Source organism: Odontesthes bonariensis, chromosome 6 (assembly GCF_027942865.1).
Source record: "Odontesthes bonariensis isolate fOdoBon6 chromosome 6, fOdoBon6.hap1, whole genome shotgun sequence".
Taxonomy (NCBI): Eukaryota; Metazoa; Chordata; class Actinopteri; order Atheriniformes; family Atherinopsidae; genus Odontesthes; species Odontesthes bonariensis.
The window spans coordinates 4,592,981-4,619,816 of NC_134511.1; the positions used below are offsets into that span (position 1 = coordinate 4,592,981).

Consider the following 26,836-nt stretch of genomic DNA (forward strand, 5'->3'; position numbering starts at 1 on the left):
AAAAATGGGCATAAGTTTTAAAATAAACGATGTTATAAGTGCAAAGAATTCAGAGGCCAGATGAGGATTTTTATTCTAAACAATCCAACGAATGGACTCATATTAACCGAGACCTTTGTTTGTGTGTCAGGGTGTCACCATCCCGGGTCATTGTAACTTTTGCACTGTTAAGCATGATTGTTGCAAACTGATATCAGACAGTCGGTGGAGAACATGGCGGGCCTTATCAGGCCCAGCTCAAACTATCAGAAACTTCTGCCATGGGCCGTGTTGTCGATCGGCTGCGTTTTTTGATTTGAAAACCTTTTTCTTTAAAATCAGAATCCGAGCGACGGTGACAATGCGATCTCATCCCGAGCAGAAGCAGTGAAAACACGTACGAAATAGTGTTTGTAATGTTGTGCTGCTCGACTCTCACTGTGGCCACGTTCAATGAGTCCTCGGCTGTGTTAGAAACCGCCTACTACACACTACATACTGCATACTTCCATACTGCATACTACATACTGCATACTTCCATACTGGATACTGATCGATCAGACAGTATGCAGAGCGTTTACCCACAATGCATTTCGCTCCTGCCCGAGCTGAAATCAGCCGGCCTGAAGCTGATTTCGCTTAAGCTCTAAACTCTGTAAACTTTAGCAACATTTGAAACATTTTCAGGCGAGAAAGTAGTCGTTTAGATCCCCAACGTGTTGAAAACCTGACAAATTACCGGCTATTTACAATTTAGTTCCCACGAATTCGGCGCTACTAAAGCTAGCCGCAGTGAGCAACGCACTTCCAGTTATTTTCACAAAATAAAATACCCGTTGCCTTTTATCATAGGGAAAGCCATTACCATACAATTGGTGCTTTTGTTTTGAAAACAGGAAGTGAACCTACCCTCGTTGTAGCTAGCTTGAAACTGCCGTTTTGACAGAAAATGACGATCGGCGACGTCACGTTACGTTGCATCTTGGGTAGTTTGAGTATGAGTAGTAACCTCATGATGCATACCCAACATTTCAGAGAATCTAGTATGCATCCGGGAACTTAAAACAAGTTAAAGTTAGTAGGAGTAGTGGGAGTAGTAGGAGAAGTAGGCGGTTTCGAACACAGCCCTCGTTTGCCATTTCAAGGTGTCGTAGACAATCACTCCGCCTGCCTTAACTCGATGTCTGCCTGAACACACACACACACACACCTTGGTTTTCCAGTTGAGACAGCTGTGTGTTATTACTCTGTACAGTGTATTTATGTTGTGAAGTGAATATCTACTACAATACGAAGATACATTTCAACATAGAAGTTATCTGCTTTATGTTGTGGAACTGATTTTCTTTGACATTCGTTTCTTCGTTTTTTCTGCTCTTAGTTTTCTTCCGTTTTCCTGTGAGTTGACAGTTTGTTCATCTTAAAAGTGAAACGCTGACCAAAATATTTTCTTTTTCTTCAAGATATATTTTATTGTAATAGCATCAAACCAGTAAAAATCCAATGAAATAAAGCTCCAGTTGTGTCTTGGCTCTTTGTGCGCGTCGTTGATCACTTTGCACACGAATGATACGGAGCTGAATACAGCATCCCAGGTTCTGAGCCTCGTCTCAATACAGAAAAAAATTGCATCTATTCTAGACATTTAAACAGAACTGAAACTCTCAGAAGCGTAGATTTAAAACATTCAGCAGGCACAGTGTGAGATATGTAGTTTACCCAAACATTTTACACATCTTTGTCATCATTTGTTCACATTCTCGTCAGCAGCTATATTTCGTGGCAGAACAGATTTCCTTACAGGAATGTTTCTTTGTTCCTCAAATGTTCACCCACACGCTGTAAATGTCTAAAAATAGATTGCGTCAAGGACACCATGTCTAACCAAACGTCTAATATCAATGGTGCCACAACTTTTTAATATCAAGATCTACATCAGCTGCTGCGTTGCAGCCGAGTCACACAGAATGGCGTCGCACGCACGCTCATTCAGCTCGTAGAGAAAGACGGGGAACGTGGAATAATAATGCAGCCGTTTCTGCACCGTCTGAAAAACAACACGTAGCAACAGTATTTGGACCTAAACATGTCTGCTGTACACTGAAACTGCTTCCTGCCTGATGATTCCGTCTTATTTTACGGCGTTAAGACTCTTTCTGGCAAAGATTTTGGTGATTCATTATGAGGCTGAACCAACATGGGCTGTGTTCGAAACCGCATACTACATACTCATCGATCAGACAGTATGCAGAGCGTTTACCCATAATGCATTTCGCTCCTGCTCGAGCCGAAATCAGCCGGCCTGAAGCTGATTTCTCTTAAGCTCTAAACTCTGTAAACTTTAGCAACATTTGAAACATTTTCAGGTGAGAAAGTAGTCGTTTAGATCCCCAACGTGTTGAAAACCTGACAAAATACCGGCTATTTACAATTTTGTTCCCACGAATTCGGTGCTACTAAAGCTAGCCGCAGTGAGCAACGCACTTCCGGTTATTTTCACAAAATAAAATACCCGTTGCCTTTTATCATAGGGAAAGCCATTACGATACGATTGGTGCTTTTGTTTTGAAAACAGGAAGTGAACCTACCCTCGTTGTAGCTAGCTTGAAACTGCCGTTTTGACAGGAAATGACGATCGGCGACGTCACGTTACGTTGCATCTTGGGTAGTTTGAGTATGAGTAGTAACCTCATGATGCATACCCAACATTTCGGAGAATCTAGTATGCTTTTCGCTTACTAACTCAAAAAGTTAGTTGGAGTAGTGGGAGAAGTATGCGGTTTCGAACACAGCCATGCTCTTTGTAAAGCTTGTGTTGCTATTGAATTGTGGAACTATTTACATCAAAGAGGAGGACAGAAGAATGAAAAGTCCAGCAGCGAGATATTTGGATACACCTTCTCGTTCATTTAGAGCAGGGATGTCCACATCCGGTCCTCCGGGGCCGCTGTCCTGCAGGTTTCAGACGTTTCCCTGCTCCAACACACCAGATGCAGATCAGTGCGTCACCAGCAGGCTGCTGCAGAACTTAATCCTTTGAAGAGATCCATTTCATCTGAATCAGGAAACATCTAAAACCTGCAGGACAGCGGCCCTCCAGGACATCCCTGACTTAGAACAAGAAGGTATTTCCAACATTTTTAACTGTTACAATGTTTAATGTTGAGATCTTACACCTTTTATCTTATGTGTCGTATACATTACAAAAAGAAAAAGAAGTTAATAGGTGATGCTTTCATTAAAAGTAAAAGAAAAATGATTAAAAGGTTAGTTTACCACATCAAAACACCCATGAATCCAGCTATGCTACCTCCATCTTGTATGTTTTTTGATTTTTTTTTCGATTTTCTGAAGGCAGAATGCTTCACTGAAAGAAATTAATTTGCATTTCTGCTCTACAGTGAAGAGTTTGTGGAGGAATCTGGACTTTGACTTTTAAAAGTCATCTCCTGATGACAGAAACAACACAGGAAAAGAAAAAGAGAGACTACTTGTACCTAAAAGTGGTTTGACTGAAAGGTCCCTTTAAAAGAGAAGTTCGGGGTTTTTTTTGTTTTTTTTAAACCTGGACCTTATTTCTGGTATAAAATACGTTCATCTACTCTTCGATAACAGTTTGGTGAAAGTCGGCGTCCTTTGGAAGATATTGATATCACTGGAGATCGGCGTATATCCATATAACGGGAGAGAACAGGGCAGAGACCATACAGCCTCTAAATAAGGCATTATCTGTCTTTATTTCACCAATACTTTAAGACCAATGAATGAATGAACGCGTACTATTGCACTGTTAGCTCAGAGCTGCCGTGTTGTTGTTATCGGGGCTATCGGGGGGCTTATAGGACGCTTTCTACACCCGTGTCTACAGCGATGACGTCATTGCTCATTCCCTCCGGTACGTCCATCGTACTCAAAGTCGTCGTCAAAATCCGATAAATATCCTGCCATGTTGCACAAAGCTAGCAGCAGCAAACTCCGTGTGAAGTTAGCCGACCGTCACAGAGCACGGAGTGAATGAGCTGTGCTTCAGCGGCGCGCGTTGATGATGTCATCACAAGTATATGGATATACGCCGATCTCCAGTGATCTAAATATGTTCGAAGGGGGCGGTCTGTGGCGTACAGCAGCCGCCCCATGTACAAGAGGCTACAGTCCTCGCTGCAGCTGGCCCCGGTTCGAATCCCGCATCAGACAGACTTTTGCTGCGTGTTGTTCCCCCTCTCTCTGCTTCCTGTCTCTCTACACTCTCCTATCTAATGAAGGCATAAAAAGCCCCCCCAAAAAATTAAAATAAATAATAAATATCTTCCCAAGGACGCCGACTTTCACCAAACTGTTATCGGTGAGTAGATGAACTTCCCCTTTAAGGCTGCTGTGACAGATAACTGTATTTAATGCGAGGGCACACAGGTCTTCTCCATTCATGTTTGGGGGATTTCAAAGAATTTGATATATTTCCAAAGATTTTTCACTAAAAAAGATGCAGTCGCTGGACACACGACGTCTCCTTTCTCAGTGCATACCCTAAATTTCATACATTTCATCATCTGTCTATATGGTGGATCAGAAAAAGTCTATACAAAGGCATGAAAACTCCCATCGTCAGTGCTTGTGCAAAGCGAGCTTCCAGTTTCCACTCCAGAGTGCATGAAGCTGCCCACTGAACCAGGATCACTACAATCTAAAAATCCTGCCTGACCTCAGAAACAAGGCGAGTTTGAAGAAAAGTTCCACCATCGGCTCACCAATCTGACTGGACCTGAACTGTGTGTGCTGCCATTTAAAATCTCCACTTTAACAGTTCACTACAAATGTTTGTGCTTGGTGCAAAAGGTGGAGCTTCATCTTCCCTTCGTGCCCTCTATCCGTGTCCATTTTCCCTCAGAGTGGTGTGTGTGTGTGCGGCCGTTGAGGACGGGATCCACTCCATTTGCAGTTCAACAACCTGTTTGGAAATAAAGTGGAAGCATTAGCAGTGACTCCTGGCTCGGTCGTTTCGTTTCGTGTTTGCGTACAAAGGAGAACAGAAGCAGGGAGGGCGGTGAAAGGCTGAGTGAGAGTGAGCAGGTGTTGGAGTGGTTAATGGCCGATGGTGTGAATGGCCGCCGCCGTCTTTCCCCGATTAAGGGAACCAACTTGTGCTTTGTCTCCGCCGCTGACAATGAGCGCCGAGCGGCACTCACACTACGTCTCTCAGGTGCTCCTCGCAAACGCCTCAACATTTAATGACTATTACAAACTTCCTTCTAACCAATTTAGAGCCACTGGCAGCGGATACATGGGCACCATCTGTTGTGTCCGTCTGTACATCCGCCTCAACAAAGGACACGGGGACAGTTTTCACACAGACCTAATGCTGCACACCTCAGAGTCCCAGGGGAAGATAAAACCCTGTTTGCTCTTCTTGCTCCACTAAGCTCTTTGTTACGGAGCTTTGACCCATGCGATTATTCTTTATTCTTCATCAACACATCTTGTGTTTACACTGATCTCTAACTGTCTTTTGTACAATATCAGAATAACCAGCATGAAAAATACTCTAAAACAAAGTTCTGACTTGAAATACAACCTATTCTGACTCAGATATTAAATGTTGTGCTTGTTTTTTGTTTCAAAATGCTCCATACACTCGAAAAAATCAAAGTCTTACCAAGTATATTTGTCTCATTTCTAGTCAAAATATCTCATTACACTTAATATAAGACACAACTGCCTAACAAGTACCATTTCAGCCAGATATAGGGACTTGTTTGAGGACAATACATCTTGAATATCTTGTTAAATGAAAAAGTCTTGAAAACAAATTGTTTTGAGTCATATATCATATGAAACAAGCTTTTTTTTACATTTGAAGAGGTTTTTAAGCTAATTTCAAGATCACTTTTATCTCAAAAGTCCTAAATATCACATTTTATTTCAAGAAATCTTGACAAGCCGATTTTCACTAATTCCATTGGCAGATTTTTTTGCTTATTTCAAGCAAAAACGTCTTTTATTTGTTGTTTTTCTTACTTATTTTTGGAGGGACAATTTTTCCAGTTTTGCCTGTGTTCCGGGACTTATTTGGGCTGATCCGGTACCTCTCGTATAGAAAAAAATATTAATATTTAAAAAAAGTTTAAAAAAATTTATAAAATAAAACAATAATATTCCAAACAAATCCCATGAATTTACTGTTGTTTATTAGGATAAAACGATGTCATTTGAAAGACTCGGAGATCTGAAAACTACTGGTCATCAAACCCCGCTTCGCAGACAAAAACTTCTGGGGAGCAAGCAGCAGAGAGGAACAAAGAGTTACCTTTTCAATGCAAACATGTAAAAAAAGACAGTTGAATGTATTGTCTTTTTTCAAAAAGAAGGAAGAGGAGTTGCATGCCGCTTCGAAACGAGTCAGAAAAGCCTCGACAAGCGGCGACGAGGGCAGTTGCAGCGGTCATGCTGACGAGCAAAACCGGCTGCAGCGCCGCAGCCGCTAGCCAACAAGGCAGGTTGCCCGCCAGCCTGTGCTGCGCAGTACAGCCTAAAATAATTGTAAATTATTGTCATAACATTTCTACCATGGATATTATTTGAAATGAAGGCTTGTAAGTCCCACAGCGTTGTCAGTGGGTATTGTTTAGTTCTTTTCAGCACGGTTTTCTGTATGCGTTCCGGCACCTTGTGATTTACAGTGTTTCACAGTGACTGGTCTGCTTACTCTGCCCATCAAAAATCAGCACATCCAAACATGCTTTGTTAGACAGCAGCAGCAGCAGATGATGGTTGTCTTCCCATCTGGATGTAAATGCAGATTTCTGTTTTGAGCCTCGCTGCACATGGCTTTGACAAACACTAAAGGTCACTGAGTAGGTCTGGGCGAGTTAACTCGTTATTATCATGTTAACGCGCTAATTATTTAACGCAATAAACATTTTATCGCGCATTAAGGCAGGTTTTATTATTTATTTTATTATTGTAAAAGTCTGTTGCTCACAGGCTTTTATTATTGTAAAAGTCTGTTGCCCACAGGCTTTGATTTTGTAAAAGTCTGTTGCTCACAGGCTTTTATTTTGTAAAAGTCTGTTGCCCACAGGCTTTTATTTTGTAAAAGTCTGTTTCTCACAGGCTTTTATTTTGTAAAAGTCTGTTGCTCACAGGCTTTTATTTTGTAAAAGTCTGTTGCTGTCTGCTGCGGAACAGGAAAAGAAAGTAATCGGCGGATCCACCAAACATGGAGAAGGGTACGGAACTTTTACTCGGCCATTTTCATTTTAAAGTTCTTCCAGACGGCGGAGTCGACAGAACCAAAGTCATCTGTAAACACTGCCAAGTTGAATTGTCTTCTCAGCGTAGTAGTTCCAGTCTAAAATATCACTTAAAGGCAAAACACACAACTGATAGCAGCAAGTCATTCAAGGAAACAGACAGTGGAGCGAGGCTTCTACATAAAAACTACAGAAAGATGCTGATGTTAAAAGTGTGTTTGCACAACAAATGTTATGGCACTTTCATTCATATGGCAGCTCATTTAAAATAAAGCTAAATGCTAAAAGCTATACACTACTTTTGGATTAATTTTTGGATTTTGCGTACAAATGCGATTAATCGCGATTAATCAGGAAAATCATGTGATTAATTAGATTAAAGATTTTAATCGTTGCCCAGCCCTATTATTTACCTGAAACGCTGCTGTCTTTGTGTTTAGCATGCAAGCGTTTGTCCATTGATCTCAACATTGATGCATTTTAAAGTTACTATTTGTCTTATTATGCGGTTATTTATCTTTCATTCTTTCATTTACATCCATTTGTGCTGTTTCACAATGTGGGTTTTGTTGCTTTGCTGTGAAACCTTCTTTCATCTGTACCTGATGGCTTGAATCCCGTGAGCTGCACCACCTGTTAAAGTGAAACACACACACACAGACGACATATTAAAGAAGTACAATGCCAGTTAATGTATAACTGATGAGGTGCACATGCTACTCACTTGGTTTCCCGATGTTTGCCTCAAAGAGAAACTCACAAAGCTGTCCTTTCTGAAACTCTCTGGGGAAGAAAAAAAGCTCGTCTGATTGTGAAGTTCGCTTCCTTCTGTCTTTCAGGAGCATCACATTTGTTTATGCAAGGTCAAAACAACTGAAGCCGGAACAGAATGCAAGAACAGGAAAACAAAAATGCAAACAATCCGAGTGACAAAAGAACACTATGAGAATGTTCAGCATGAATTTATTCGCTTCTTTTTTTGTCGGCAGATTCGCTTTGTTTTGTCTTTCTGAATCTGAACAATGAGCCATTTAATCATAGTTAATGTCAGAAGGACAGATCAGTGCTGTTGTGAGTGTCAGAGCATCATCTGCTGTCATTAGCTGTAGCTGAGGCGTCTTCACAGCACAGGCGGACAGCGACAGGCTGATTATTCATTACCTGTAACATGAAAGAAAGGCTTTATTTTTCCTCCTCCAGCTTCCATCTGAGCACAAAGTGTTTTTCTTCAATACATGCTCAGCATCTCATCTCCACATTTTGGACATGTGTCGTATACGAACAGACTTTGTGCTCAATCACATTCCCAAGCAGATGTTTCTGCACCGATTTTATTTTTCTTTGTGACGCGGGGCGGCAGTGATATGTTCACAAAGATTCACGCCACTCGAGATGCATCAAGGAAAACTTTAACTTTTGTCATTTTCTTGGGTCTGCTTACTGAATAGGAGACATCCTTTTGAGCATTCATTGCATTCAGGTTTCCTCATGCAGCACGGAGTGAAATGCACTCTGGAGAAGGCCTGAATATCTTTGTGAGATATTTGTAACTGTAAAGGTGTTGACTTATGAGAGTCTTTAACATCCTTAAAGTTGTCCGCATTCTAAAAAAGTTCCAAATGCTATCAGTCCTTATGCTGGATGTACCTCCAGGGCAAAAAATACAGCGACAAACACACCATAGAGAGCTTCATAAGAACGTCTAAATCCCAGTTAGATTGTTTTACCAAGCGACAGCAGCGCCTTTTTACCCAGAAAATATTCAGGGTGTTTTATTTAGGATGCACACAATTCAAGTTTTTGCTGACTGTTGTGCTTTCAGAGGTGGATAGTAATGAGTTACATTTACTTGAGTAAGTTTTTGAAAAAATATACTTCTAGGAGTAGTTTTAAACACTTTTTACTTTTCCTTGAGTAGATGTGTGCAGCAGAAACTGTCCTCTTACTCCGCTACATTAGGCTACAATGAGCTGGTTACTTTTCTTCTTACCTCTTTGGTATTCTACGCCTCATTATTTTTATCCCACCGAGTACGCCTCATTTTAATGTTTTATTCTGACAGAGAGAGAGACTTCCGCCAAAGGCTCTACCACCTGACTGTGTTCCACCAATCAGACGCAGCCGTGCAGTCTGGTCACGTGACCGTACTCGATCTCAGCGGCGGGACGGGTTAGCTTTAGCATTAGCAGTCGTAGCAAACAAAGAAAGAAACAGATGAAAAATGTCAGAACCAACGGTGGGAAATGAAGACGCAGACGAGGCCTCATACTGAAAGCATGTTTACCTTACAAAGAGTGAGAAACAGCAGCTACATTATGTGTCTTCTGTGTCAACCAAAACAAACGCACATTTCAGCAGAAACTCAACATCTAACTTGAGGAAACATGTAGCGCTAAGTTTCCTAAACTCGTTTTTTCCCCCCATGGATAGGTGAATGTTTGTTTTTTAGGTTACATATGGGTTACATATGTTTTAAACATTTCCTAAGTCTCTTTTATTTTTTATTGAAGTACTTGAATTTACCTGGATTATTTTAATTTAAGCTATTTTATAATTAATTAATTAATTTTAATTTATTTTATCAATTGGATGAACTCTAATTTGCCTAAAGATGATTATTTAGTACTTTTGTCTGTCTGATTGAATGCTTGTGTTAACAAATAAATCAGACGTTACTCAACAGTTACTCAGTACTTGAGTAGTTTTATCACCGAACACTTTTTTACTCTTACTCAAGTAATTATTTGGATGACTACTTTTTACTTTTACTTGAGTCATATTATTCTAAAGTAACAGTACTTTTACTTGAGTACAATTTTTGGCTGCTCTACCCACCTCTGTGTGCTTTACATAACAACTCCAAGACAATGTAGGATCGATTCAGGAGATAAAGTGAAAACATTACAAAAAGAAAAAGCATCAAATGAAAAACAAGTCTGTTTGCAGCTTGCTGCTGCTGCTCATTATTGCTCTAAACGACAGTTTGACTGTTCGTTGGGACTTAAAATGAATCTTTTCTGCTGTTTGTTTTCCATTTCTGCCTTTCTGTCGCCTCAGTTCACCGGTTTGAGGCAGAAGTCTGGTTCTGCTGGAGGTCTCCTCTTGTTTAAATGCTTTTATCTCCCCACGGCCACCAAGTGCTTGCTCAAAGGAAATGGTTGAGTTGAGTTTTCTTCTCAATGTAAAGTGCCTTCAGATTATTTTTGTTGTGAACTGCATGCACATGTTGATTATTTCACTTTATACATGCTTCCATTAGGTAACATTATCAGACAGCATGGCATAAAGTTCCATTGCTATGCTGATGATACTCAGCTGTACTTATCTATGAAACCAGATGAAACCAATAGGTTGATCAGACTACAAGCATGTCTTAAAGATATAAAGACCTGGATGAAAACTGAAGTCGTTATCTTTGGACCTGAGCGCTGTCCAGTTATATAGTTACTCTAGATGGTATTTCCTTGGCTTCTAGTTCTACAGTGAGGAACCTTGGAGTTATTTCTGACCAGAATATGTCCTTTAACTCACATATAAAACAGGTTTCTAGGACTGCCTTCTTTCACCTTCGTAATATTGTTAAAATCAGGAACATCTTGTCTCAGAGTGATGCAGAAAAACTAGTCCATGCATTTGTTACTTCAGGATTGGACTGCTGTAATTCTTTATTATTGGGCTGTCCCACATATTCTCTGAAAAGCCTCCAGTTGATCCAAAATGCTGCAGCCAGAGTTTTGATGAGAACTAACAGCAGAGATCGTATTTCTCCAGTTTTAGCTTCTCTTCATTGGCTCCCTCTTAAAATCAGAATAGAATTTAAGATTCTTCTCCTCACACATAAAGCTCTTAATGACCGAGCTCCATCATATCTTAAAGATCTCACAGTTGGATATTTGGGAGGCAGAGCCTTCAGTTATCAGGCCCCTCTCTCTGTGGAACCAGCTGCCAGTATGGGAGGCAGAGCCTTCAGTTATCAGGCCCCTCTCTGTGGAACCAGCTGCCAGTTTGGGAGGCGGAGCCTTCAGTTATCAGGCCCCTCTCTGTGGAACCAGCTGCCAGTTTGGGAGGCAGAGCCTTCAGTTATCAGGCCCCTCTCTGTGGAACCAGCTGCCAGTTTGGGCGGCAGAGTCTTCAGTTATCAGGCCCCTCTCTGTGGAACCAGCTGCCAGTTTGGGAAGCAGAGCCTTCAGTTATCAGGCCCCTCTCTGTGGAACCAGCTGCCAGTTTGGGAGGCAGAGTCTTCAGTTATCAGGCCCCTCTCTGTGGAACCAGCCGCCAGTTTGGGAAGCAGAGCCTTCAGTTATCAGGCCCCTCTCTGTGGAACCAGCTGCCAGTTTGGGAGGCGGAGCCTTCAGTTATCAGGCCCCTCTCTGTGGAACCAGCTGCCAGTTTGGGAGGCAGAGCCTTCAGTTATCAGGCCACTCTCTGTGGAACCAGCTGCCAGTTTGGGAGGCGGAGCCTTCAGTTATCAGGCTCCTCTCAGACCAGGCTTAAAACTTTCCTTTCTCTTAAAGCTTACAGTTAGGGATGGCTCAGGTGATCCTGAAACATCCCATAGTTAAGCTGCTATAGGCCCAGACTGCTGGGGTAGCTCCCATGATGCACCTCTCTTCCCAAGTTTCAGCTCAATCTGTTGGTTCCCTTAGCTGGGAAATTGCTTTTTGAATTGGCTCCATATGAATGAATTGGATTATTTTGAAATGAATGATAAAAACAATGAATTGAACTCCAATTGGCTTGAATTGGACTATATTATTTCAGTGCCTTGAGATGACATTTGTTGTAATTTGCCGCTTTATAAATAAACTGAATTGAATTGGTGCCGTGTATGCCTGCACATGTTGTAACTTATTAAGTGACAGCAAACGGACAGATATCAGGTCATTTTTACTACAATTAGTCTGTTTAGTATCAAATCTTTTAAAACACTTGAGTCTCATCAGCTCACCATTCTTGATAACCAGTGACGTGGAGGTGGAGCTGGTGGGTCCGGACGTCTCACTGGTCTCTGGGCTGGATGGAGTCGGCGGACTGTGGCTCCACGAGCTAATCGGAGCTCTCTGGGATGGGAGGAAGCTGGCCGGCTGGGAGCAGTTCTGAAAACACATCAAAAACCCCAATCAAAGTTGGAGTTCTGCTGCAGCAAACATTCGTGAGAAATGAACGTAGTTTGCGCACTCACTGTGAAAGATAAGGCCTTTCTTTTTTCTTTGATCCTCTTTATGGCATTCCTCACCTAAGCGAGAGGCAGTTCATACCAAAAGGCTTCGCATGCTGTACAAAGACACATTCAGACATTTTGCTGCAGCAACACTCACAATTCGCTGAATGCCTTCTTACCTCACTGTTGTAAACAGCATACACTAAGAAGATATAGAGGCCCTGTGGAGAGGGGAGAGGCATGCGTGAGAGAGAAAAATAAACCTTTTTTTTTTACTATACATTTAGAAATCCACCTTTCAGTCAAACTATACAGTTCTCTATATCAACAAAAAGTGTGGATTCTAAATAAAGCTCCTTTAAAGAAGAGCTTTAGCTGCTCTTAGGAGGCTGTGATTTCACATGGCAGCAAAGCCGAGAATGAATCTCACATGAATCTTGACTAATACGGACAAAGCCTCCTGCATAAATATTAGAAATTTGTCTAAAAAATATTGTACTTTGTTCAGTTTGTGTTGAGATACACTAAAACAAGGTTCTTTAGCCCTACTAGCAAAGCTGTGCAACAGTAGTGGCATCAAAGTTGTGTTAGCTTGAAAAATAACTAGCTTGAAAATTAAAGTGCGCCCTCTTTCAGTTCGAAGGTTCTATGATTCAGACAAAAACTTTAATAATCTGGTCCTTACCAACTCTTAGAATTAAGTAAATTCAAACCCAGATGATACACCAGGTCATTATTTGCTCAACAAAAACAGAGAGCCAAGGTGCTTTCCTTTATGATGGTACCTGTTGTTCGATAAAGCTTAGAAAGCGATAAAGTTTGTGAACCATAAAACTATGTGCTTCAGGCCTGAAACTGCTCTAAAACACCCAGATGCAGCAGTTCACAGCTACGGTTTGCAGGCTTGCACCATACCAATTTGCTTTTGGACTCATTACATCAAATTCATGTTCATGGCTGTAGATTTGCAGGGCGCGCAAAGAGATGCTAAACAAAGAGTGCGAAACAGCAGCTACATTATGTGTCTTCTGTGTCAACCAAAACAAACGCACATTACAGCAGAAACTCAACATCTAACTTGAGGAAACATGTAGCGGTAAGTTTCCTAAACTCGTTTTTTCCCCCATGGATAGGTGAATGTTTGTTTTTTAGGTTACATATGGGTTACATATGTTTTAAACATTTCCTAAGTCTCTTTTATTTTTTTATTGAAGTACTTGAGTTTACCTGGATTATTTTAATTTAAGCTATTTTGTAATTAATTAATTAATTTGAACTTATTTTATCAATTGGATGAACTCTAATTTGCCTAAAGATGATTATTTAGTATTTTTGTCTGTCTGATTGAATGCTTGTGTTAACAAATAAATCAGACGTTACTCAACAGTTACTCGGTACTTGAGTAGTTTTTTCACCGAACACTTTTTTACTCTTACTCAAGGAATTATTTGGATGACTACTTTTTACTTTTACTTGAGTCATTTTATTCTAAAGTAACAGTACTTTTGAGTAGAATTTTTGGCTGCTCTACCCACCTCTGACTAAATGACAAAGTCGAGCTGTAACCAGCTCAAAGTACTGTGGGGGTCTCCCAATGCAACTACTGATAAGGTCGAACAGAACTGACTGGCTCTTACTTCTGTTGTCTATGAACCTTTGTAGAGTGTTTATTTGTTGGCAGTTGGAGTATGTAGTGGATTAATCTCCAGCTGTGTTAGCACGTATTAGCTTTGGATGATTATGTCTTTAATAACAGATACATAGGCTATCTTTGAAGGGCCTTTGGAGACGAGTTATTTCAGCGTTAACGCCATCTGTGCTGCCATTGTTTTGCTTTGCTTAAGTATTCATAAAGGTCTGTGGGCTACAAACAAACCTCTTGAACTTAAAACAACACGCAGAGGCAGATGAGTGCTATAAGTGTTCTATCTCCTGCAGAAAATGTTTAACTTCTATGTTTAACTTCTGCTGGATCTTAATCGGCACTGTTTTGTCCGACTAGCCTTCACTCCCTGCTCCCTCTCTTTCTCTTTCTCTTTTTTTTTTGGTAAGAAGAATATGGGCTGGCTCAGCATCATCCTCCTACCTTCACAAGGAAGAACTCCTACTGTGGTCTTATCTGGCCTCAACTGGACACTGGCAGTAAATCTAAATTAACTAGCAGCTCTCTAGGGGTCACCCAGGGGCTAGCTCAATTTGATTAATTAAAGACCCGGAAAGGGCAACGTGGGATGGGGGGGATAATAAAAAGGACACGCACAGACATAGGAAGGGAATCACAGAAAAGGTATAAGAAACAGATACAGTGTGTGGAAAGAGGTGGGAAATAAAGGAAGTGTGTGAGAGAGAGGAAATGAGCGTTACGTTATCTGAGGAGGAGAGCTGGAGGTAGATTTGGTATGACCTGTTGTTCAAAGCACAGGCTGCCGCCTCCCACACACACACACACGTGCACGCGCACAAAAACACACACTCAGTCATATTAGTGCACAAGCATCGTATTAAATGTAATGAGCAGATAAAAGGTGTGTTAAATAAAAGATCTATTTACAAACCGCGAGAAAAGACGAAATATTACTGATGCAGAAATACAAAAAACAGCTGTGACTTATAAACACGTTAACACACACACACACACACACACACACACACACACACACAGTGCAAAGTGTGACGCTAATCAAGCTAATCAAGTGAAGAAATAACTGCTTTAATGTAAAATGGATGTGAAATTAAAAAGAGACATCGGCTGTATTCGAAACCGCCTACTACATACTACATACTACATACTACATACTTCCATACTGCATACTCATTGATCAGACAGTATGCAGAGCGTTTACCCACAATGCATTTCGCTCCTGCCCGAGCCGAAATCAGCCGGCCTGAAGCTGATTTCGCTTAAGCTCTAAACTCTGTAAACTTTAGCAACATTTGAAACATTTTCAGGTGAGAAAGTAGTCGTTTAGATCCCCAACGTGTTGAAAACCTGACAAAATACCGGCTGTTTACAATTTTGTTCCCACGAATTCGGCGCTACTAAAGCTAGCCGCAGTGAGCAACGCACCTCCAGTTATTTTCACAAAATAAAATACCCGTTGCCTTTTATCATAGGGAAAGCCATTACGATACAATTGGTGCTTTTGTTTTGAAAACAGGAAGTGAACCTACCCTCGTTGTAGCTAGCTTGAAACTGCCGTTTTGACAGGAAATGACGATCGGCGACGTCACGTTACGTTGCATCTTGGGTAGTTTGAGTATGAGTAGTAACCTCATGATGCATACCCAACATTTCGGCAAATCTAGTGTGCATCCGGGAACTTAAAACAAGTTAAAGTTAGTAGGAATAGTGGGAGTAGTGGGAGTAGTGGGAGTAGTAGGAGTAGTAGGCGGTTTCGAACACAGCCAATATCTGAAGTTGCTGCCGTTAGTAAAGCATGAGCACGTTCTCCCTGTTCTGACTGCGTTCTGATGTGGACTGCGCTTCAGCTCCTGTTCGGTTCGCCTCATGAAGGCTGTCTCGCTGTCTACTTATTGAGCCGCTGACGTGTCCTCAATCAGTTCTTTTGTGCAGCTTGAGGACAGTTTGTTGTGTATTTGTTGCATCTCTCTAAAACTCTAATAGCTGGATGACCTCTCTCCATGCGGCCTTGATCTTGGCCTCCAGCCTTCCTCTCCATCGGGGATACTGCTGCCCCTTATGTTGCTCATCTTGTAGAGGATCGCTGCAGCTGTTGTGCACATCTGGTGCACATCAGCCTATTGATCTCTGTGATATTCCCAGTATGTATTGTATTTAGTGCTGTATATATGTACATATAACTAGGGCTGGGCAACGATTTAAATTTTTAATCTAATTAATCGCATGATTTCCCTGATTAATCACGATTAATCGCATTTGTACGCAAAATCCAAAAATGAATCCAAAAGTAGTGTATAGCTTTTAGCATTTAATTTTATTTTAAATGTGCTGCCATATGAATGAAAGTTCGAAGGTTCGAGTCTCGCATGGGACGGCCCTGTGCTGCGTGTCGTTCCCCCTCTCTCTGCCCCCTGCTTCCTGTCTCTCTGAACTTTCCTATCCATTAAAGGCACAAATGCCCAAAATTTATTTTTTTATTTATTAAATTATTATTTTTTTAAAATAAATAAATAAAACCTGCGTTAATGCGCGATAAAATATTTATTGGCGTTAAATAATCAGCGAGTTATAACGAGTTAACTCGCCCAGCCCTAATTAATAAAATAATTACTAAAATTCAAACCTGTTTCTAATGTATTGTTAAGCCCCCTTTGCACCACCATTGGCCTTGCAACGCCAGTATTTTTAAGTACTTCACTAAATTAACTGACAATTCCCTCGTTAAATACATAGTGAGACTCGGGCTGGGCGAGTAAACTCGTTATTATCGCGTTAACTTGTTAATTATTTAACGTTGATAAATATTTTATCGCCCATTAACACATTAAAATAAAAATAAACTAGCAGGTAACATCACGGAGCTAACCAGCGCTGCTTCCTGTTTTACTCGTTTCAACATAAAAGCACGTATCTCAAAATAAATTTAAAGAAAACTCCTGCATTTACAGCCAAGTTGCATTGTCTTCTCAGCGTAGTAGTTCCAGTCTAAAATATCACTTAAAGGCAAAACACACAACTGATAGCAGCAAGTCATTCAAGGAAACAGACAGTGGAGCGAGGCTTCTACATAAAAACTACAGAAAGATGCTGATGTTAAAAGTGTGTTTGCACAACAAATGTTATGGCACTTTCATTCATATGGCAGCACATTTAAAATAAAGCTAAATGCTAAAAGCTATACACTACTTTTGGATTCATTTTTGGATTTTGCGTACAAATGCGATTAATCGAGGAAATCATGCGATTAATTAGATTAAAAATTGTAATTGTTGCCCAGCCCTAAGTGAAACATTTAATTTGTGTTGCAATAAAAACGCAAATGTAGCATTTACAGTTGCAGTTATATATGCATACATGTGTTAATAAGAATGTGTGTCATCTGATGCCATGCAAATCAGTGTTGTAGGGATGCTTTAGATGTGTTTTCTGTTTTCCACACATTCTCCTCAGATGAAAGCAGAGGGTGGGGGCACCTCACTGCAGGCAGGAACTGAGGTGGGCTGCACAGTCTTTTCATGGTTGAAACAAACAGTGAATGTGTGGCTCTTAGTATTGTATGCAGGCATTGAGTAGATTCAATTTTTTTGCAATCCTTTTTCACAATCAATTCCTCACGTGACACCGCTATCCTGACGATTATATGTAGCATTACTTGGAAGGAGTTGAGAGCGATGAAGACATAGGCAACCACCACAGACAGATGGACCAGCACTCCACACAGCCACGTCAGCCCCAGGACCGGCAGCAAGATAAGAACCGGACGAGTCACAGCCCTACAGATGCAGAAAGAACACACAGGAACCTGTAAATGCAGCAAGAGATTCTTTTTGTCTGCAGTTATCGACAGTTAAGGTACTTTGTGAGGAAGAGTACTCCACATTTTCAATCTACTCATGAAAAACACCCCTTTTTGACCCACAGTTTGTGTATTATTTCACTGCCAATCATGAATTGTTTTGACAATGTTTCATGATGGCTTGTGAGTCAAATCAAATCAAGTTTATTTGTAGCACATTTCATGTACAAAACAGTTCAAAGTGCTTCACATAAAATAAAAGCATTGCAGCAGGAGTGGAAGAAGCATTAAAAATACATAAAAGAATATAAAGAGAAACAAATAAAATAATTTAAATTAATTTAAAAACAAGAAACAGTCCAGATAAGTTCAAAGACATCGTGCAGATTTCATGCATAGACACATGAGAACAGAAATGTGTTTAACCTGGATTTAAAAATGTCTCCAAAACTAATGCTTTCACGCTTTAATAAATGGCTGCAATTCAAATAAATCTATTCTAGAGCTGGGCGAGTTAACTCGTTATTATCACGTTAATGCATCAATTATTTAACGCCGATACAATTTTTATCACGCATAAGCGCAGGTTTTATTATTTATTTTATTATTGTAAAAGTCTGTTGCTCACAGGCTTTTATTTTGTAAAAGTCTGTTGCTCACAGGCTTTTATTTTGTAAAAGTCTGCTGCTGTCTGCTGCGGAACAGGAAAAGAAAGTAGTCGGCGGATCCACCAAACATGGAGAAGGGTACGGAACTTTTACTCGGCCATTTTCATTTTAAAGTTCTTCCAGACGGCGGAGTCGACAGAACCAAAGTCATCTGTAAACACTGCCAAGTTGAATTGTCTTCTCAGCGTAGTAGTTCCAGTCTAAAATATCACTTAAAGGCAAAACACACAACTGATAGCAGCAAGTCATTCAAGGAAACAGACAGTGGAGCGAGGCTTCTACATAAAAACTACAGAAAGATGCTGATGTTAAAAGTGTGTTTGCACAACAAATGTTATGGCACTTTCATTCATATGGCAGCACATTTTAAAATAAAACTAAATGCTAAAAGCTATACAATACTTTTGAATTCATTTTTGGATTTTGCGTACAAATGCGATTAATCGCGATTAATCAGGGAAATCATGTGATTAATTAGATTAAACATTTTAATCGTTGCCCAGCCCTAATTTATTCAAATAAAAAGTTTGTTTTCTGTATTATTCAAAATGTCTAGATAAATGGGGAGAACTTTGGGTTCATGGTTGGAATATTTGGATATTGTCTGACTGCCATCTATCAGTTGTTTTCTTTTGTTTGTTTGTTTCTGATTCTTCTTGTTGACTCTCTCTGAGTTTTTTTTGTATACTTCTGTTATTGATATTCTAAGCCTCTTGGAAAACTTCGAGCTATTTGTTTTCAACACAGGACAAGAAGGAACTGTTTTTTTTCCGTGTACCTGGGATTTAGAGGTGTGTACAGGGCGGGTTTTAGATTTGTTGTTTAAAATATACTAATTTGTTAATACGTTGAGGTTAAATAAGGTTAAAATTAGATTATTTTGGCACCATTTTAAAGAAAATGTGTCCAGGCAGATGGAATATTTCCAGCAAAGCGGAGTTTTTAAGTTACTCTCAGGTAATGCCTCCTTGAATCCTCATCAAAAATCACAGCACAACCATAGATTTCACCGCCTCTGCCAGTCCTTTCCCTTTGCAATCATTCTTTCAATGATCACGGTGCATATACGGCCAATAACCATTTCATGGGGCAAGGCAGAAAAGGGTTCCTTTGTTCAAACTACCATTGTTGTCGCGCCGCTGCACCTGGGTAGAGAGATTGAGTTTTCAGACTGAACCGTGTCTGCAAGGACAAAGCCCACTCTCTCTGCTGTTTATTTTTGAAAGTCGTTTTCCCTCTAATCTCCTGAATTGATGTAACACAGCTGACACATCCTTCTACTTTCAGTCTGTTTGTGAGGGAATGGAGAGACACAGCGAGAGCTGGAAAAGCTTAGTTTCCATCAGATTAAGACCAACGTGCAATAACTCCAGATGTGCTATTCGTTGTACTCAGAATGAGCCGGCTAATTATCTGACTTTGTTTGATAGTTTGGGGATTTGGTCAACTAAAATACAAAAAAAACCACGCCAAAGGAAGGAGATGAGTGAATAAAATAAGACTCAATACCACCAATATTCACTGTTTTGTCTAAAAATCTGCCATAAATTGTTCCCAACTAATGCACCACCAACTAATGTTTGAACAACAGTCATTAACAGCTACAGTAATGTCAATTTTTGGAAATGTTTGCACCTTTTAACAGGTGAGGCCAAATATTTGGGACATATTTTAGCAGGAAAAAGCAGGGAATTAAACTTTAAGTGAATGACAAAAAGCCAAAGAGACAGAAGAACTTGAAGTGCTATTTTAAGGATATACAACCCCAAATTTAAAAATATGCAACAAATGTGGATTAATCTGCCAAAAATCTGCCAAAAATGGTTCCCAACTAATGCACCACCAACTAATGTTTGAACAACAGTCATTAACAGCTACAGCAATGTCAATTTTTGGAAATGTTTGCACCTTTTAACAGGTGAGGCCACATATTTGGGACATATTTTAGCAGGAAAAAGCAGGGAATTAAACTTTAACTGAATGATAAAAGCCAAAAAGTGGGGAATTTAAATAAAGAACAGAATGCAATCATTTGAAAATCTCCAAAACTAATATTCTATTCACAATAGAACGCGATCACGTGGCTTTCAGCTCCTCTCTCTCTCTGGATGTTTGTTTCCTGCTGACAGTTTCGTTGTAACGCTCTTTTTTTCACGATGACAATAAAAGCTCCATATCTGTCTATCTGGAACATGAAGGATATGTCAAAAGCTGAAAGATAAATATTTTACTATTTCAAGAAAAATATTGGCTCAGCTTGGATTCGATGATAGCAATGCATCAACAAGAAATGGGGACAGGGTCACGTTTTCCACTGCGTGGCATCCTCTCTTCTTCTTCTTCTAACAACAGTTTGCAAACGTCTGGGAACGGAGGAGACCGGCCACTCGGCTGTTGGGAGAGGAATGTTGTCCCATTCCAGCACCAACACCCTTCCACTGTAAAGCCATGCTGGTGCAGAAGCTGCAGTTTGGCATTGTCTTGCTAAAATTCGTGTGGCTTTCCTTGGAGCATATGTCGCTTTAAAGGGATAGTTCGCCTCTTTTGACATGAAGCTGTATGACATCCCATATTAGCAACATCATTTATGAACATTTTCTTACTCCCTGCTGCGTCCTGTGAGCAGAGTTCCAGCCTCGTTTTGGTGTTGATGAAAGTAGTCCTGGCTAGTTTGCTGAGGTTTAAAAAATAAAGCGTTTTGCTTCTCAAAACAATATGCGTTCAAAAGAGTAATACATTTGCATCACAAAATCGTTCTCCAGGAAAAAGTCAGACCTCACAATCGCTTGGCGCTATTTTTGCCTCCCTTCATATCAATGCGTATAGCCACCTAGCGATAGTCGTGCTTGTTACGGTGTTTGCTGCTCGGAAGCAGGGGACTGCTCGGTCTGCACTTCGGTCTGCACAGTTTACACAGCCCGTAGTGATATGAAGGGAGAGACCCCAGCAAACTAGCCGGACTACTTTCGTCAACGCCAAAACGAGGCTGGAACTCTGCTCACAGGACGCAGCAGGGGGTAAGAAGATGTTCAGAAATGATGTTGCTGATATGGGATGTTATACAGCTTCATGTCAAAAGAGGCGAACTATCCCTTTAAGGATTGATGATGCCTTACCATACCATCAGAGACGCAGGTTTTTAGGGATCTTGGGTATCTGATATAGATTATCGATGCACACAGAAATGTGATTCTTTGAATATTCCAACGATATTCTGTTCTGTGGATGACGGAATATTCAAACAAAATGTCTGCACATCTCTGCCTCCTCTTTTTATACTCAGTCATGTTACTGACTTGTTGCTGATTAATTTAAATAGTTGCAACAAATCCCTTCAGCTATTTCTTTTTCTTTCTTTTTTTTTACTATGTGACGTCTTTTAAAGTATTGTTCCACTTTTCAGTATATGTCTTTTGTTGTCCCCAATCCAGACTTTTTTGAGACATGTTGCTGCCATCCCACATGAGGAAAGAGTAAATCATCTTGCTGCCAAACCTTTTTTTTATGTTTTCAACATTCTATTCAGAGCAACATATTGGTTTACATTTACATTTTACACAGCATCCCTCTTTTTAGGTAGTTGTGTCTTATATTAAGTGTAATGAGATATTTTGACTAGAAATGAGACAAATATACTTGGTAAGACTTAGATTTTTTCCAGTGTGTGAACTAGCAAACAGATGAATGATGCAACATGACTACTCTCATGGCAGAGTAGAGAGTGGAGAACAGATCCAGCAATATATTTCACAAACAAACATTCATACACGTACGGACACACACAAGTGTGCTGGGACCAGGTGTTAAGTTGATAAGCCCTGGCGACTCCCACAGTGAACTCCCAAGCTCTCACACTGTCTCTATTGACTGTGGGTTGCTTGAGAGAGGGAGAGTGTGAGAGAGCGTGGGTGCACGAGAGAAAACAACTCATGAAAGAAAGTACAGGAGGGGAGAAAAAGAGAGCGGCAGAGACGCCGTTGTATCTCACCAGGTGAGGTCAAAGGTCTGCATCTTTGATGCCGAGCTTGGACTGAGCATCTTGGCACGACGATGAGCGCTGGAAACGGTCACCATGACAACCCGACACAAAACAACCGCATTGACCTGCAAGGAGAGGACGACAACATCAACTTGGCCTCAAGCTCACACGAGTATGACGGAACCATTTCCCCTCTGCTTAGTCTGGAACAAACTAACGCCAGCAAGGGGCATCCATTACTTCATCTGTGTTTGAGAAAAACATAGGACAGAGAGTTTCAACATGCAATGCTCAGTTCTGTCATTTTTCATGTTGTTTTGGATTTAAGGAATACTTTGGATAATACTCGGCTTATGTCACTCATTCTACGTCTCGTTTTCAAGGTTTTGTTTTACTTTCGGTGGCATTGTTACCACAACAGTGGAGGAATCCATGGTATCTGGGGTATATGGGCTACTGGTGTGACTAATGTTACCATTAGTTTTGATTACATGTTCTTGGGCGAGAGCAAAGTCAAAACCATAATGCTGATGGACAACAGAAGACTGTGTTTACATGTTATCCTTTCGGACTTTGACGTAAACCAACTCAGTTGTTTGTTAGCTGTTAGTTTTAACAGTTCACATGCAACTTCTGTGGTCAATTTATCTTCAGGGTCAAATTCTTGTTCAGACATATTATAAAGGGGCTACCAGGGTACCTGGGGGCCTTCAGTGCACATTATTCAATTAATTATCCTGAATTCGACCCTGGGAGTCAGTGTGTGAGTGTGCATGGTTATTCGTCTCTGTGTTGGCCCTGGACGGGTGACCAGTCAAGGTTGTACCCTGCCTTTAGTCCAATGGCAGCTCGGATAGGCTCCAGCACCCCCACAATCCTAAATAGGATGAAGTGTGGATGGAAAATGGATGGATGGGTGGACATGTTATAAAGGACTGTATTGTAGTCATAGACATAAAAACTGTGGTACGTAACATTTATTGTTTTTCCTGACTGACAAATCAGAGAAAACTGGGCTTTTTGGTAAGCTTGCAAGAGACGGGAGTCACGATCATGCTTGGCTGTGTTGTTTCGCTGTGGTTTCCGAGTCTTAGGTGGGTCTAGGCAGTTTTCCTGGGAACCTGGCGCGGAGTCTGGATTGCTCCTGCTTCCACACCTGTTCCTCATCAGGACACTCTTTAAGGAGCTGCTGGAGCAACCAGTTTTCGCCAGATTGTCTCACTACTCTAGTGGTGATTAGGCCGACTCCTGAGTAGTATTGGAAGTTAAACTACTAGCGCTCTCAGAGTTCTACGTCTACCCGGATAATCCCTTCGGCTTTCAACACCCAACCACTTGTAAATAAACTCTATTCTACCTCTGATTCTCCCAGAGTCCTGTATCTGATATTGGACTCAGGGGACGCTTTCCGGTCAGCTTTAACCAAACAGGGAGTCGTACTCGGCGAGCACGAGAAGGCTTTGCGTTCTCTGAACGAGCAACAAGGTTCAAATAACCTATTGGCATTGGTCTCAACCAAGTCTTTGAATCACTACAAAGTATTCACAAATGCTTGTCTGCTTCCTCTTCATGCATGTCACCAGCCAGTTCTCCAGTTCTGTCTCCAGGCGTTTCACCCGAGCCAGTTTTCCGCAACGCCTCCTTTCTCATCCCGGACAATTTCTCTGGAGTAATGTGGAGGTTTCCTGCTCCAGTGCTCCCTAGCTTTCACCCATTCCCCACGCTCTTTCACCACTGACTCTTCCAAAATATCTTACGTCATTGCCTTTTTAAAGGATAGACCACTAGACTGGGCACCAGCTTTTTTTTCCATCAACACTTCATCGACTTTTATCCCTTTTCTGTCTTTCAGGACGGGTTTAAAAGGACTTCTGACCACCCCCTTCGTGATTTAACTGCTGCTAAGAGGCTTCGGAAACTTAAAACAAGGCAGCCAGTCAGTGGCTGAATTCATTATAGAATTCTGCATCTTGGCAGCTGAAATGGAGTGGCCGGCTAACGCTCTCCAGGGAGTTCTTCTGAATGCACTCAACAAACAGATGAAGGACCAGTTAGTCTTAGTCACTCTAGCTATTCGAATCGCCAAGCGGCTAGCCGAGCGAAGGAGAGAGGTCCTCTCCACCCCAACAACCACTACCTTGGAGGCCATCTTCCCACCTCTCCTCCTCCCACTGGATCCACCTAAAGGGGAATCTTCCGAGCCCAAGCAGTTGGGTTGGGCGAAATTCACTCCCCAGGAACGTCTTCATTGCTTTAAAGCTAATAAGTGTATCTATTGTGGTGCTAGTAATCATTTCATTGCTGCTTACCCTGTACGACCAAAAGACCAAAAGTAGAGGCAGGATAACTGGTGGGTGGTACTACTAAAGAAAATCCTCCAAGACTCACTACCTGTGACCATCCAAATAGGCAACACCACTAAGGAACTCTCAGCGTTGGTTGATTCAAGAGTGGAGCAGAATCTCCTGGACCCCACTTTGGCCTCCATCTTTCCCTGAAACTCCTGCCTCCACCCAACACGGTATTGGGGCTGGATGGAGGTATACATAAGGCCATCACTCACAAAACCGCACCTACCACCCTTATAGTCTCAGGTAATCACCGCAAGAAGACTGGAGTTCCTTCTGCTTGTCGAACTGCCTCAAGTCAGCCCTCCAGTCGTCCAGCTCCCCGGTGGATCTGTCACTGGTCGCCACTGAGTATCATGACTTTGGCACAGTCTTTAGTAAAGGTAGGGGCCTGTCTTTACCTCCTCATCATCGATATTCTACCAGGAGCGGCCCCGGCCATCTAGCAGGCTTTACAACTCGTCGTTCCCAGAGCGCGAGGCCACTGAACTCTACATAGCTGGAATCATCAGGCCGCCATCTTCCCCAGTTGAAGCCGGTTTCTTCTTCGTCCAGAAGAAGGACGAGACCAGGCGACCTTGCATCAATTATTGGGGGTTAAATCACTATAAGGAATAAAATTTCCTCTGCCTTTGAACTTATTCAGGGCTCAACCATCTTCTCCAAACTCGATCTCAGCAAACGCTTATCACCTGGTCCTGATTTATGAAGGGAATGAGTGGAACCTGCCTTTAAAACAGCCTTAGGTCACTTTGAATACCTAGTAATGCCCTTCGGCCTCACTAAGGTTCCCACAGTGTTTCAAGCCCTCATGAATGATGTCCTGAAAGACTATTTAAATCAGTTTGTATCTTGATGATGTTTTCATTTTCTCCTGCGGAGAACAAACATGTCTATAGGACACAGGTTCGGGTTCTTCAAAGGCTTTTGGAGAACCGCCCCTTTGTCAAGGCCGAGCCATGTGAGTTCAATATACCATCTATCTTCTTTTCTCGGCTACATTTTCCAGCAGGTGAAGACGGATCCGGAAGAGATCAAGGCTTTTTTTTCCAACTGGGAGTGAAACATGGTGCTGCAACAGCTGAGTTAAAATTATGTTTTGTTTTCTTTTACTTTAAAAAATGTTAATAATTTGTAGATGACAATTAAAAATATGAAATTATGCACATGAATTCTGTGTTTTCAATTAAAAATTGAATATGGCAAACTGTATCGACATTTGACTCTATGACAATTATTCTTTAGTTATTATAATACTTTTTAACAAGAGAAAATATACCCAACCACACCTGTTGTACAAGATAACAAAGACAGAAAGAAATCCACTCTTTAAAGCAGTTCAGTACAAAACCGTTGTATGTAGATATGTTTGATGCAACATCAGATATGTTTTGCATTCTTTGTTTAAGCAAACTGGGGTCAGGAATTGGTGCAAAACACTGTTTTTTGCTGTGAATGCATTGTATGTCCATAGCAGAAATACTTGAAGACTGAAAAAAATGTCTGCTAAAGAATGTTATTTTGGAGTGACTTCATGAGCTGCAGCTGAATTGTAGAATAAGTCGTAGTGCATGAGAAAGTGTGAGCAGCAAGAACACTTACCGCCAAAACAAAAATAACGGGTCCCACAAAGGCCCAGATTGTGTCAGTCTTCACACTGAGCCAGCAGTGATCATCTGCCTTGTACTTGTCCACTGATATCACCAATGTTACACCAACTATCAGAACAGGTAGTCCTGAAAAAAAAGGGTTTGATAAAATAAAATGAAGCATGGGGGTTGTTGCTACACCAAAACAAGCATGTTTAAAGACATATTTCTGTAATAGTCACTGCTGCAGTGTCTGAATATTTAGTCTTTTCTGTTCGTTGTGCCTGTTTAGTCTGAAGCGGATTTCAGAGCGTCTGGAGAGATGAGAGCAACACCTGAATATTCACTGTTTTTGTTACTCGATCACACTGTGTTCTCAGCTCATCATTCGACAAAACACGCACTCGGATTGATTTGGGAACGTGAA

The 26,836-nt window shown here is 41.1% G+C and overlaps 1 protein-coding gene across 3 annotated transcripts in view; it reads right to left on the reverse strand.

Annotated features, from left to right (window-relative positions):
* The window catches only part of adgrd2 (adhesion G protein-coupled receptor D2), a 70,685-nt gene that overhangs the window by 8,346 nt on the left and 35,503 nt on the right, over positions 1-26,836 (reverse strand). For 2 of the 3 annotated variants that reach the window (XM_075467148.1, XM_075467146.1), the window contains 8 exons: positions 26,423-26,556; positions 22,482-22,597; positions 17,682-17,802; positions 12,567-12,608; positions 12,409-12,462; positions 12,175-12,322; positions 7,951-8,009; positions 7,829-7,859 (listed from right to left, as the gene is read on the reverse strand). In XM_075467148.1, the coding sequence (XP_075323263.1) occupies positions 7,829-7,859; positions 7,951-8,009; positions 12,175-12,322; positions 12,409-12,462; positions 12,567-12,608; positions 17,682-17,802; positions 22,482-22,597; positions 26,423-26,556 (705 nt within the window). Of the gene's footprint in view, positions 1-3,636; positions 4,925-7,828; positions 7,860-7,950; positions 8,010-12,174; positions 12,323-12,408; positions 12,463-12,566; positions 12,609-17,681; positions 17,803-22,481; positions 22,598-26,422; positions 26,557-26,836 lie in introns of those variants that run through there. The other variant, XM_075467147.1, reaches the window with a different exon arrangement.